The 13,867-nt window shown below is 66.3% G+C and overlaps 1 protein-coding gene across 3 annotated transcripts; it reads right to left on the reverse strand.

Annotated features, from left to right (window-relative positions):
• Nucleotides 1-12,349, reverse strand: ADAM8 (ADAM metallopeptidase domain 8). 3 transcript variants are annotated; one of them, XM_082610338.1, is made up of 24 exons: nucleotides 12,215-12,349; nucleotides 10,978-11,081; nucleotides 9,977-10,053; nucleotides 9,740-9,818; nucleotides 9,569-9,645; nucleotides 9,222-9,405; nucleotides 8,848-8,910; nucleotides 8,696-8,764; nucleotides 8,222-8,391; nucleotides 8,042-8,123; nucleotides 7,585-7,733; nucleotides 7,278-7,455; nucleotides 6,933-7,022; nucleotides 6,656-6,845; nucleotides 6,479-6,560; nucleotides 6,010-6,172; nucleotides 5,495-5,572; nucleotides 4,787-4,871; nucleotides 3,967-4,081; nucleotides 3,256-3,424; nucleotides 2,731-2,796; nucleotides 2,497-2,550; nucleotides 1,133-1,210; nucleotides 1-754 (listed from the first exon to the last, which is right to left on the reverse strand). In XM_082610338.1, the coding sequence occupies exons 1-24, from the start codon at nucleotides 12,258-12,260 to the stop codon at nucleotides 704-706; spliced, it is 2,499 nt and encodes an 832-aa protein (XP_082466464.1). In that variant the 5' UTR covers nucleotides 12,261-12,349; the 3' UTR covers nucleotides 1-703. The 3 variants fall into 3 exon arrangements, with proteins under 3 accessions (XP_082466464.1, XP_082466465.1, XP_082466466.1); XM_082610339.1 differs by having other exon boundaries at nucleotides 7-754; nucleotides 2,497-2,547; XM_082610340.1 differs by having other exon boundaries at nucleotides 617-754; nucleotides 6,656-6,839.
• Between the last annotated feature and the right edge of the window lie 1,518 nt (nucleotides 12,350-13,867).

Below are 13,867 nucleotides of genomic sequence, written 5' to 3' on the forward strand. Positions count from 1 at the left end.
CCGGGAGGGTGGTCGGGCCATTACCGGGAGACCGGAGCAGGGTCGGAAGGGGAGGGGCGCCAGCCACCTTGGGTGCTAGCGGCCTGCTCCGCGCGGGCGGACCAGGCTGCTTAGTTTAAGCAGAGGAGGGCTTACGATAAAGTCTAAGAAGAAAAGAAGGGGAAAGTTTGACCTTACCCATTTACAGTAGACTTTTATTTTAACAAGGGTTGGACCCATAAATCTTATAAATTCCACATTGTTTCGCATATGCAACATTTTCCACCGACCTCCTGTCATTTAGAATTTGATCAATAATTTAATTGTAGAATACAGAAACTTCATTAAAGTTTTCAGCCCTACTGAATGTGCATCTGAGGTTTCCAGAGACCCAGACAGGATACCAGTGGCAGTCTGGAGACACACGTGGGTGAGGAGGCAGTGGCCTGGCCCTTGTTCCTGAGGTCAGGACAGCAGCCAAGGGCCCGACCGCGGAGTCCTGGGTGAAGAGAGAGGGCCTGGGCTGTGACCGTGGGGTGCTGGCCATGAGGAGTTGGCTCTTCCGCTAGGACTTTTCACAGTGGACCCAGCCCTCAGGGAGGGGGACGGAGGGCCTGGGGCCAGGCAGCTGGTCTGTCGGTGCTGGTGGCGAGGTCACGTGACCACAGGCAACGTCCAGACAGGTGCACAGATGCCCCCCAGGGTGCTTTGAGGTCGGGCCCCATCACCTCCTCTGGACTGGGGGTTTCAGAGCAACCTTTGGGCCAACAACTCCCTTGGAAAAGGAAGAAAGAACTGACATTAAAAACCATCTGCTACAAAGAGCACAACTGAATCTAATTTCCTTTTACTTTTCTTAAAATTTGGATCCTCAGTTCATCCAATGATATGACTGTGCTCAAAGAGCTGAGTGAGTGGAGACAGCCCGGGTATTAACAGCTGATGCTTTATCAAGAATAGACTTCTGTACTTACACTAGTGGAGAAAAAGACACCGTAACAGCTAGAAGAAGCAGCAAGCCCTGAAAAGTCATCTGACAGAGTAGAGGGCGGATGTTATACCCTCTCAGGGCTGGGCCCCAGGCAGCCAGCTGGGGAAAGACAGCTCGCTCTGCCCGGCCAGGCGGGCACTGCCCTGGGTGTGAGGGCCTCACCTGAGTGGGTCCAGGCTGGGCCCCTCCGGCCCTGGGCTTGACGGGTGGCATCGGTGGAGTGCAGGTTGGCCTGACGACCTGGAAGGAGGCAGACATAGCTGATGGCCAGCGGGGCCAGGGCACCGGCTTCCCAGCACCTTCTAGAAAGTTCCCTGGGTCCTCTGCTCTGCTCCAGACCAGCCTGCACGTTTCTCTTCGCTGAGCTCTCCACAGAAAAGTGCCCCAACCCCCTCCCCACCCACAGCTGCCACTGCCCCGAATGGAACCCAAATGTGGCAGGGCCCCCATTCCTGGGCCCATCGGCTTATCTCACTGCCCCGCCCCCTTCCCTCATCTCCCCCCTCCCCCCTCCCCCAACATTACCCAGGAAAAGCTCTTAAATTGCCAGAATGTGGGTCTTTGGAAGCTCTAAAGCAAAGGATCCACTACTGTAATTTGCATTTGTTTGCATCTCAGCTTTCCCAGGGCCAGGGCTGGAGTGGAAAGGAAGGCCTCCGGCAGGGCCCCTGCTCAGCCCAGGCAGCTCATTCCAGCGCCAGAGGGACTGGGTGGGCCCAGCACACGGAGAAGGGCCCTGCTGAGCAGAGGGGGAGAAGTCGCCTGCACTTTTCTCCCCCAGCACAATTCCCTGGCTGCCACCATTTCCTTGGCCAGAACTCTCTCTGCCCAACCCCCCTTCCCTGTTTGGCCTGTCAAAACCCCTCCTAAGACTTTTTTACGGACTATTTTTGTAACTTCACTGTAACTCTAAAATTAATTCAAACTAAAAAGCAAAAAATAGAGAATGTCCGTTAAGCAAACGCCACAGTAATGGTTGTGGTAGGCGAGATCCACCCATGGAGGCACCGCGGGTCAGTTTAGGAAGTAACCAGCCGGGCATCGCTCCAAGTATCCCCACGACATTAACTACTAAGGGAAGACGGGCCCTACAGAGGTTTAGAGCCCTGCAGACACCACTGCAACCAAGTGATGACTCCACACCACCCGGCGGACAGGCTGCCGCGGGGCGCCCCAGGCTCCTAGTGGGCGGAGAGTGGAGCCTGGGTCTCCCTGCCTCACAATTCGCCAGAGCAGGTGACCTCCCCGCCGGCCGGGAGGTGCGTGTGCCTGTCCAGAGGTGCGCAGGACCCTCGGCAGTACCCACGGGGCTACCAGCAAAGGAGGGGACCCGCCAGGGCCAGACCTCAGGACAGGCAGGAGGGCCTCCCGAGCGAGCCCAAAGGCAGGGGGCTTGCTGGGGCGCCAGTGACTCACATTTGGGAGAGACCCTTCCCAAACCCCTGAAGCCTCAAACCAAAGGGAGCACTACGATGGAGCCCACAGCCCCGCACACCCCCGTGCCCCTCCCCCGGGGGTCCTCTCACCTGCTTGGCCTTCAGCACCGGGAGGGGCTTGGTGGGCGGAGCAGGTCTGAGCTGCTGGGCGGGGAGGAGCGGTCAGGACCCCAGTTCCCCTGGGTTCAGTTCATGTCGGCCCCCTGAGGGTGCAGTGGCCACCACCCCAGGGTCCCTGGCCCACCAAATCCAGCCCCAGACCCTCCGCCTCCCAGGATCTGCTTTATGCCACCTTGACGGCCCCTCTGCCAGCCCCCCACTCACCTGGCCCGGGGCCTGCCAGGTGTACACAGGAACTGGGGACGGTGAGCTGGACGTAGCGGCTGGAAGCTGCAGGAAGCCGGCCGTGAGCCTGGGTCTCAGGGCGGCCACCTCCAGGGAGCCCTGGCTTCGGAGCTGCCCCCACCCAGCTGAGGACCCAAGGTTCCGGCCCCTCCCAGAGTGGGAAGAACGAAGCCCCGTGTGTGCACAGGGGGCGCCATCCTGCCCCACCGCTGGGCAGGGCCCTGAGTTATGCTCCCTTCCCACAACCCTGGGGATGCACAGAGGTGCTGCATGGCAGCAAGGGCGTCTGGGCCTCAAAACCGCCCTGAGGTGGACCTTGCAGAGGCCTCGGGCCTCAGATTCAATTCTGTCACCAGCTGCTGCGCATCCTCGGACCACTCGTCCTAAAGCCTCGTTTCGCCTCTAAACGGCGGTCGTGGTGGCCACTCTAAGCCCCAGGGGACCGCATCCTGGTCTGAGCTTTGGGGTGGCCTGGGGAGCCCTTTGGGGATGCCTGGTGCTTACAGCAGGGGGTGGCCACTTAGGGGTCACTGCGGAAGCCGTGGGTTTGGGCGGCTGGCTGGGGTGGGAGGAAAGGCCTGGCTCTGGGGGCCCCTTGGTGGGAACCGGCGTCCTGTGCCCTTCGTGGAACAGAGGGTTGGAGAGCCCCATGGCCGTCTTGGGCGCCACATTCCTGGGGAGAAATAAGATGGGTCTGTGCTTCCTGGCCTCAGGATTCAGCCCAGGGACTTGGGGCTCCTGGGCATGGGAACTCTGGCCTGGCCAGAGGCCCACTCAGCTGCAGCTGCCTGTCGGGGTGCGCCAGTGACAGCCGCGCGCAGAGGGAGAGGCAGCCCCATGTGTCCTGGCCCCATTGGCTCTGGGGTCCAGGTGGGCCCGCAGGAGGTACTTTGAGGCCACTGGGTAAGTGTGTCCTGCTGCGGCCAGCGTGGGGGTCGAGGTCTCCCCAGAGTGGGCACCGGGGACACCCAGAGCCCAGGGCAGGCTCAGAGTGCAGTGTCCACCGACGGCGGTGGGCCAGCGCCCGCTGGGGTGCAAGGGGGAGACGGGGTCCCCTCTGAGTTTCCACATCACCAACCTGTCACCACAACCCACACCTGCTCCCGTGTCAGCGAAGGCAGGGGGCCCGGAGCGCGTTCTCCCCTCCAGCAGGGCGAGCGGGCGACTCGCTCTGCACACACGTGCTGACGCTCTGCAAGCCCAGAGCTCGCTCACCTCCTTCGGACGGGGCTCCGGGCTTTGCGGTAGATGACCACGCCTGCTAGGGTCAGCGCCAGAGGCACCAGGAGCGCCACAGGCACCAGCACACCCACCAGGAGGCTCCCGGACGCTGTGGGGACACAAGAGGCCAGGTGCCACCAGGGCCGGACGTGCCTCGAGGCAGCAGGGGCTGGGAGGGCCCTCGGGCAGCTCAGCGCCTGTCCAGGCCAGCCTGGGGCCAAGGAGGGGCCTGAGGAAGGTGCCCCCTCCTTGGCCACGCCAACAACCCCGAGCCCTGGGCCCCCTGCGAAGGCCAGGGCCATCTGAGGACCCTTGGCCCTGAGAACCGGTACATGACGCCAGCGCTCTGGGCTCTCGGGGGACCAGTTGGAGGGCTTGGCGGTGGGCGGCCCCAGGCCCTCAGTGACATGGGTGCAGCCAGGCCAGGCCCTGTAGGCCTGACCACTGGGGAGGAAGACACTTGTGGGGGTGGGAGGCCCCGAGGTTCCCGGGCCCGGAATCGGGCGGAGCACCCAGCAAGGAGCTGGCGCTGTCCCACGTTGCCCCTGCAGCCCTCCCTCTGGGACGGGCCCCCCTTCTCCTGTAGGGCCGAGGCGGGGACTCGGGATCCTGGTCCCCGGCCCGGACCTGTGGGGTCCGGATGCCGGGGGCTGCAAGGCCAAATCTTCAACATGCTCCTCACGGTTTAGGGGCACACACACGGCCTCCTTCTCGGCCCCTCCCAGGTGGCCTGAGAAAAGGTAGGACCCGCAGCCAGATCCCCCTGGGCTTGTGAAGTTGCGTGAAGGCGCAGGGCGGGGAGGGCCCTGCCTACCTGTGCGCACGTTAGACAGCAGCTCTGCGCAGTAGGGCGGGGCCCAGCCCGGGTGGCAGTGGCACTGGTCCTTGTGGTTGCACACCTGGGGGACGACCAGGCATCAGGGCCTCCAGACCCCCACCTGCCGCACCGCCCAGTGCCCACTGAGGCGCCGTCTGCTCTGCTGGGGCCCCTACTGACAGAGGACAAGCTAGGGGTCCAGGATCGCCACCGCCCAGCTTTCGTCAGCTGTGCTGACAGCGGCAGCCCCTCCCCGGGTGAGGGAGGATGGCTCCGACGGGCCGCTGTGGGCTTTCTGAGCAAAGCAGGCATCGCCGCAGGACGGGCAGGGCAACTTCGGGGCAGGCTGTCCTCCTGAGCTGGGGGCACAGGAGGGCACTGCCCCAGGCCCCCCGGTTTCAAGCCCTCAGAGCTCTGACCTCCCCAACGTCACAGCACAGGTTACTAAGAGCTCAGAATAGGACACTTCACATCAGACCGGCCTGGCCCACGTGTCCACCGGCACCGTGACTACCCCGGGCTTCCGCGTCTACACGGGACGCCCAGATCCCTGTCAGTTCCAGCCTCGGGAGGCCTCAGCAGGCTCCTGGCACAGTCCCAGGGCACCAGCCTCTGCCCTCTGTTTGTCTGGGCTATCCTCAGCACGGCCTGCACATCTTTCAAGCCCAAAGGGCTGGTGGCAGGCTATCCCCTGGGCCCACGTACCCCATGGTTGCTACACCGGGCAGAGCAGTTTCTGGATCTGTAGACACGGAGGTCCTGGCAGAAGCCTTTCCAGCAAACCTGGAGGGCAGTGGGGGTCCCCATAGGCAGCCAGTCTAGACCCCTGCTTGAAGCACCCCCGCTCTCCACCATCAACCAGAGCGGACCCAAAACCTGTGTCTGGGCTTCGGAGGGGCAGGCCACAGCCTTCACACCCCCGGTGGCCTCGCCCGCAGCCCATCTGCTGGCCGGCCTTGGCCACAGGGGGAGGCACTGCTTGGCCAGCCCTCTGCTGCCACCAGGGCCACAGAGGACTGGCCCCACCCATCCCCAGAGGGCTTGCAGGACAAATAGTCTTCAAACCCATTAACTGAGAAGGGTCTTCTCCCGCACCCCCCAAGCGCCTTCCGAGTTTCTCCCCAGAACAGAGCCCTCCTCCAGCCACCACCGCCCTGCTCTGGGCCCCGTCAGCTTGCCCTGGGGTCCAGCAGCCCGACCGAGAGGCACGGCTGGCCCACCTGCTCCTTGCCACACTTGGTGCCTTCTGGCACTGGCTCGTACGCGCTGCTGCTGTCCTGGACAAGAGCCTGGCAACCACCTGAGGAGGAGGTGAGGGTGCAGGAACCCCGCTCCGGGGGCTTCTGCCCCCCCGCACAGAACAGAGTGCCACACCTGTTGACCCTGAGGACAGAGGGGCGTGCGTGGAGCCAGCTCCGCGGGGACTCCGGCTCGGTGCTCACAACCGTGCTCAGCGCACCAGGAGCTGTGGGTGAGGCCCTGGGTCCACCCGCAGGGGTCCACGGCCCAGCCACAGTGACCCGCTCTCCCAAAGGGCAGCTTGCTCTGGCCTGGGGGTCCTGCAGGGCCAGGTAGGCCCCCGGAGAGGCCCCTGACTCAGCTCCCGGACTCCTTTGTGCAGAGGGCTCTCTTGGTGGAAACATTCCGTGCCCTGGACCCAGGGGAGTCGGGCCACGGGGGGACGCTCACCTGCCAAAGTCCAGGGGGATCCCGCTCCTGCAGCCTGCGGAGATGCTGTAGCTGTAGCACGTCTCCACGGCCACCCGAGCGCCTGCGGGGCAGGAGGAGGTCAGCGCTCCGGCTCAGGACCGGCAGCCACCCTGGCAGGCCTGAGGGTCCCATGACTGGGGGCCATGCCCGCCTCACCTGGCCCCCACAAGTCCCGGCACCTCTGGGCCACCGTGGGGCAGGCCCCGTTGTAGCAGTAGCCCCCCGGGCAGGGCGTGCCGTTCTCCCAGAAGGCATCCTCGGGACACGCGGGCTGCCGGCCGTCGCAGTACTCCCCGAGGTCACACTGGTCCTTTGCAGGGCGGCACAGCTCTCCGGCTGGCTTCACCTGGTTCAGCAGAGCCAAGCTCACCGCGGGAACAGGAGGTCCCCACACACCCACGCCTGCTGCTGTGCCCCAGAACCCCAAGCTCACCCTGCACTCGTGGCAGCAGGTGCCGTGGGCACACTCGGCCCCCTGGGCCAGCAGGCAGGTGCTGGCATTGCAGCAGGGGTTCTGACAGTCCTGGGGGGCGGGGGCAACGGCAAAGGTCTGAGCGGGCTGCACACTGGGCCGGCCCCAGGCCCTTCCCTCGGGTGGTCTGGTCACTCCCACCCACGAGCCCTGCCAGTCGTTTCGGTGCCAGAGGACAGGAGGTGTCGCTGTGCATGCACAGGGCGCCCGGGGGTCAGGAACGGTCACCCCAGCCTGTGGATGGGGACCAGCCCCCCATGTGGGCGGGCAGGAAGCAGAGGGTGGCGGCGGGGCCCGGCCCTGTACCTGGGGGGCGCCGCAGTCGCACTGCTCCCCACGCTCCACGAACCGGTTCCCACACACGGGGCCGCCCACCAGGCGGTCGGGGTCCGGGGCGCCCACCAGGCAGGCCGTCCGGGGCTTCTCCACGAACGACTCCAGGTCAGCCCGGCTGCAGTGGCTGAACTTTCTGGGGAAGTTGGAGCTGTGGGGAGGGGAGTCCCTGTCATCAGAAGGGTGGGTGGGTGGGTGGGTGGGGGCCCGCCGCCCGCGCCCTGGGACCCCCCTGCTGGGCGGTAGGCCCTCGGGCGGGCTGGCTGGGGCCAAGCCTCACCCGAGGCTGGCCGCCATCACGCAGCCGCCGCCGTCCCGCGGCACCGGGCAGTAGCAGTCCTGGATGTTCTCGTCGTGGTCCATGCCCAGGTTGTGGCCCATCTCGTGGGCCATGGTGCTCGCCACGCCGATGGGGTTCGGGCTGTGGTCCTACAGGAGGGGCCATGCTGGCTGGGGCCACTCTGGTGGCCAGTCCCCCGCCCGCCCCCAGCAAGCTGAGGGGCTCGGCGGTGCCTCCTGCCAACATCACTTTTTCAAACCTAAAGCGTCAGCGTATCCTTCGGAAGAGGCAGCTGCTCAGGTGTCCATGGGACAGCGTAGGGACCAGCAGGTGGACCTGGGTCCTGAGGTCCCCCCTCGCAGGCCCCAGCTCAAGCTCCGATCCCCACTCCCTTTCCCCCCACCCACAGTGGCCAGCTCCAGCCTCTGTCCAGCAAACCCAGCTGGATCCCCCGCACCTGGTTCACAGCTCCCGAGTGCTGGGAGCACATGGTGAACACCTTGGCCAGTCCCACGGTGGTCCCTGCGAAGTTGACCCCGCTGGGAAGGAGAACAGTGTCTGCACGTGGACACCTCGGAACCCGCCTCCCCTGGGGGCGCCCTCGTCTTGGCGCCAGCGCAGCCCTCCGCCCACTCACGTGATGAACTGCGCGTTGTCGTGCAGGTGCCGCCCTGCCAGGTCCTGCACCCGCCAGGACAGGAAGTTGTTCAGCGTGGTGTCAGCCTGGGTGCTGACGTGAATCTTGTCCCCACTGTTCCACATCTCCAGGCCCACGAGCACCACGCGGAAACCGAGCTCCTGATAAAGCTGCCAGAGGGCAGGGAGCCCCGAGGGTCAGGTTCCAACAGTGAGGCCAGCGAAGGGCCAGAGGTCCCCCAGCGTCCGCTGCGATGGGACAGGTCACGAGGGCTGGGGCAGAGTCCTCGCCCCCCCATCACCTGGCGGATGGTTCTACTGGCAGCCGGGCGCCCCCCATGGCCAGCCCTCTCCTCCTCTCCAGGTGCCCCAACAGGCCTCTACGGCCAGGGTTTCTGTTGGGCTGGGTGTGTGCTGCCGCGGGGTCCCGGCAGGCCCTGCTGAGAAGAAGCCCCCAGGGCGAAGCGGCCCCCACCTTGTCCACGTGGTTGACCACCTCCAGCACCCGCTGGCGCACAGCCTCTCTGCTCCCCAACCGCTGGAACTGGAGGACAGCAGACCCTCAGCTGCAGCCTGTCGGCCCGCCCGCACCCACCAGCCCCCTGCCCCCGCTCCCGCCCCCGGTACCTCTGTGCTGTCCGTGACCACGAACAGCTCCACGTAGCGGGTCTCTCGGGGCACTGGCCAGTTCTGAGGAGTGGGGACAAGAAGCCGGTCAGCCACGCAGCCACAGCCCGCCTGTCCTCAGCCCGTTTGCGCACACTGAGCATCCCCAGGCCCCGGAGCTGGCCCCACAGTGCTGGGGGAGCCTTGGTGGGAGCTGGGGGTGGGGCTCTGGCGCAGACTAAGGAGCTGGCTCTGCAGCCAGCGCGCAGCCAGGCCCAGGCCCACCCCAGCCACGGGGGCGGCAGGCAGCACCCCCCGCTTCGCTGGGCACTCAGGAGTCTGGGGATGCACGGGGCCAAGCGGACGGGGAAGCAGCCGGCAGGGCCTCCCCTCACCCGGGGCCTGAGGACCGCCGAGACCCGCGGCCCCAGGATGGTCTCCAGGGTGCTGTCGTTGACCCCGCAGGTGCCGGCCTTCTGCTGCAGGTGCTGCGCCTGGTACAGCGCGTGTTGCCCCTCTTCCCCGCCCCCATCCAGGGGCTCGATCAGGTGGACGGTGGAGCCGGCCTGGAAGAAGCCCCTGAGGCAGAGTGAAGGCCACGGCTCTGGGTTAGTGAGGGACCCCAGGGCAGCTGGTGCCCCCAGCACCCCCCCTCTCCTTGGCCTCAGTTCACTTCACTGGAGAGTGAGGCAGTGCTGGGCCCTGAAGTCCTGACGCACCCCGCCGGGTCGGCAGCACCCACCTGAGGCCGGCGCAGGTGCTGAGGCTGGCAGCGGAGCCCTGGTGCCCCTCCACGTTGCCCTGGTAGAAGCAGTGGTCCTGCAGAAGGAGAGTGTGAGGGCTCCGCTGCCAGTGCCCACGCTCCCCGCACTGCCACTGCCGGCCTTGGTGGGGGGTCACCCGGGGGCCATACCTGCCTCCGCAGCTGCTCTGTCACCTGGGAGCCATCGGCGGCCGTGTAGGTCTCCACGTAGCCCGAGCCCACCAGGTCCCTGGAGAAGAGCCCCCGTGATGCTCTGGGCCCCGCCTGCCTGCCACAGCAGCCACCTCTGGCGTGGAGGAGAGGCTGGGCCAGGGAGCTGGATGCCCAGGACACAGGTGTGCTGGGGGCAGGGGCGGGAGCAGGCTGCAGGCTTAGGTCCCTGCTCACCTGTTCTTCCGAAGGTGCAGGGTGAAGGTGTGCCCTCGGGCCCCCAGGACGTAGCTCACGCTCTCCGGGTACAGGCCCTGAGCCGGGAGAAAAGGGAGGGGTCCAGACAGAGGGGCCCTGCCCCAGCCACGCCCACCTCAAACCTGGGGGTGGGTAGCACCCGGCCAGTAGGGGGAGGCGGGGCCTCGGGCCGAACCGGAGGCAGTGGGCAGGTGGGGAGCTCCACCCGGAACCGCCTCGGGTGCCTCAGGCCTCGGCTTCCTCACAAGTCCACACAGGGAGAAGGAGAATGCCCCTTACCAGGGAGCAAGGGGAGGGGGGACACAGCCCCTGACAGGCAGCCTTAGAACCCAGGCGGCGGAGGTGACCCGCCCCTGTGAGGCCCCGCCCCTTCCAGCCCAGGGCCCGACTGGCGGGGCGCCCCAGCCTGCAGCTGACCCCTAGGACACCGTGCGCTGTGCCCGCACCCCGAGGTCAGGACGGGGCTGTCCTTGACACACACTTGGGCACGTGCAGGCGCACACGCTGTAGGTCCCAGGAATGCCCCCAGGCGCCCCGGGGAATCCCAGCCCGGCCCCAAACGCCCGCGAGGCGTAAGCTACGCGCCCTGCTGAGCCATCCCCTCCGGTCTCGGTCTCGGAGGAGCCTGACTAATCGCTGGAATGAAACTGGGGAGTGGCCGCAGCTGGCGGAGCTCCTGAAAAGAAGACGGGGCGGCCCGAGGCGGGGCGGCTGCGGCCCTGCCCAAGGGTGGGCGGGACGGAAGAAGAAGGTGAGGCCTGGGGGGAGGAGGAAGGCGGCCCAGGCAGAGACGGCCCAGGTGGGTTTTGAGCTCCCCAGGGGCCTGCCCGAAAGCCCAGAAGCCCGCCTGGCCCTCAGCCCCAAAGGCGGCCCCTCACAACTCGCTGGGCACACGGGGAGCTATCACCCTGCTCACAGACAGAAACGGGCTCTGAGGGGCCGGGGAGGGACCCCCAGGCCAGCCTCCTGCCCAGGCTTACCAAGTGGGAGGGCAGGGCTCGGCGGGTGCGGGGTGCTGGCAGGCGCCGGGGCCTCACCACCTCGTACTGCTCCACGTGGGGCAGGGTGGCCCTGGGGGCGACCTCTGCAGGAGAGGGGTGTCAGCAGGCGCACAGGGCACCCTCCCGCCCTGGGGGTCCCTTCCCAGCCTGCTGTGCGCCGGCACCTCCTCTTGGGGAATCGCCTGGCAGCGTGGGGACCGCAGACTCTGAGGCCTGGCTGCCCAGCCCAAGTGGGGTTCTGCGTGAAAAAGGCCACAGGACCCCCGCCCTGGGTGGGGTCGGGCAGACTTGCGCCTGGCAGTGCCCAGAGACCCCACTCAGCGCCTGCCCTTCCAAGGAGCCCACCAGGCTGCCTCCCAGACCCTGGGGTGACCCGGATGCCCCCTCCCCCTCAGAACGAGGACACACACCGGACCTGGGTGGGGGCGCGGGGGGACGGATCTGCCCGTCCAGTGCTTAGAGCTGACATTTTTCATCCCAACTAATCACGTGACTGCATCTAACGGGGAACTGGCAGCCCTCTTCCGCAGGGTTCACCCAGCCCAGATCTAGAAGCTGCCCTGTATCCAACAACAGACAGCACGGACCCAGCCCAGGCCCAGAGGTGGAGACCTACTCCCCAGGTGACTCTTTTCTCCTTCTTTCAAGGTGTTAATGGTTGTGTCTCCGTAACCGCTATCTGGCAAACCTCCCGGAGTGAAGGCCACGCGGAGGGCCTCCTCCGTAAGCACCCTCCCCCCCGAACCCCAGGAGGCTCTCAGGAGCGAGGGTGGGGCCAAGGCCAGCAGCACAGTCAGTCCCCCCAGAGGAGAGGCAGGTCCCCATGTGGCAAACAACCCCCTGGGGTGCCCCCAACCCCTCGGCTCCAGGCCACTGCTCCTCGGCCCTCCCCTCCCTGCCAGGCTGGGGGGTCCCCGTGGAGGTGGGCAATCCCCGCGAGGCCCCGGAATGGAGCCGAAGCAGCCAGGTCCTCCACCCTGCTCTGTCCCAGCCGGTCCCCACCTCCAGCACAGGAAACGCCCAGGTGGCCGTTTCCCCACGCACTTCCCTTTTGAAGGTTCTGTGTGTGCACCGCCCGGGGCATCCCCGCCGACTGGCCCCCCTCTGCGCCGCCCTCTGCGCCGCCGAATCCCAGAGACCAGCCCAGAGCCCCCCGCAGGGAGCAGGGGGCCAGGCGACCGGACCAGCCAGAGCCAGACGCCTAGCACTCACTCACCCCGTAGCCACAGCGCAGCAAGCAGCAGGAGCCCGAGGCCGTGCATGGCGGGCGGCGCAGGCGGGGTCCGGATCCCGAACCCACGGTTCCGGGGGGGCCGGGGAGAAGGTGCTCCGTGCTCAGGCCGGCTCTGGACCTGCCCTCGCCTCTGAGGCTCATGCCCTCGCGCCCCGCCCTGCCCTAGCGACCAGCCCCCTGCCCGAACAGCCAATCAGCCCCTCGGGGCCGGGAGGGGCTGGGCCTGGGCACCTGAAGGCGCGTCCCGCCCCCACCCCGCCTCCCCGGTCTCCTTCTGGTCCCCTGGGGCTCCTGGACAGCGTCCCGTATCCAGTGTTCAGCACACAGAAGTTTTGTCAACGTGGACTGAATTAAGCAGGGCAGGTGGACAGACTAACCTGGGCCACTCCTGCAATTGCATCCCCCATGCAGGTGAGGAAACAGGCTGGGGCTGCCGGGGCCCCGCTGGGGGTGGGGGTGGGGGTAGAGGCCCTGCGGCGTGTGAGGCATGCGCAAGCTCCAGCAGCCCGGGCTCCTGAGGCCTCACTGGGGAGACTGGGCACGGGGAGCACACAGGTGGGGCTGCTGGCCAGGTGCCGGGCAGCCGCCTGGCTCAGGGAGCAGACCCTGCTCTGTGGAGAGGGCAGATGTGGAGGCCCAGTGGACAGCCCTGGGATGTGGTCGCTATGGGCCAAAGTCTGCAGCTGCCTGCCCGCTGCTGCCCCCGGCCCCCAGTTTCTGCCCGCCCTGCAGGCTGGGGCCACCCCACTCTGGCCTGGTACCTGGGGACCCAGGCTTCTTGCAGCTGAGCCGGCCGGTGGCACCCCAGCCTCATTCTGGACGTGCCCCTGGGAAGGCAGGACATCAGAGCATATCAAGGCCTCAGGTGAAAGGGTGTGGTGCCCACAGTGGGTCCAGACCAGAGGTCAAAGTTCAACGGACCATGATTTCCCCCAAAGTGAACAGCAGAAGGAAAACAAGGCAGGATGGGTTTGCACACACTTTGGGGTATCTCGGGCGTGGGTGACAGAAGCCCCCAGGGCCAAAGTGAGCAAGGGGCACAGGCAGCTTGTGTCCCTGAGCCCAAACATGACCGTGTTTCACACAACGATGCGTGTGAACCACCCCAAATCCTCCTGGCCGTTTTATTTCTCTTTTTTGGTATTGCGTGTTATCTGATAGCAGAAGTTCAAAGGCTTCGTGTCCCTATTTGGGCAAAAACCCCAGCTGCCAGGACTACACACCCTGCTGACCAGACCTCAACAGGGAACTCGGCAACAGGGGCTCAGCACTGGCACCCCCCACCCCACCTACAGGACCAACGTGGCCCCACAGAGCCCCCCTACCACAGAGAACCCCTCCCCAAGCCCACAGGGCGCTCCCCTCCCGCCGTCAACACCTGCGACCCAGAGGTGTCTCCTCCAGGAAAGCCCAATGCCCAGAGCCAAGGACAGGGACGCAGGGCTTCTGGGCCTCGGGCCAGGTGGGAGGGCCAGTGGGGGCCTCTGCTCAGAGCCTGTGTTGCAGAAGCCCGGACTGTGGCATTTTGGGTGCACCCGCACGCACTGCAGCTTAGAAGAGGAAGCAGTCTGTGGCTTGAGTCCAGACCCCCAGCTCAGAGTGCCCCCTCCGCAGGGCAACAGCGGGGCTGGGAGC

Source organism: Mesoplodon mirus, assembly GCF_964341445.2.
Source record: "Mesoplodon mirus genome assembly, chromosome: 2".
Lineage (NCBI taxonomy): Eukaryota > Metazoa > Chordata > Mammalia > Artiodactyla > Ziphiidae > Mesoplodon > Mesoplodon mirus.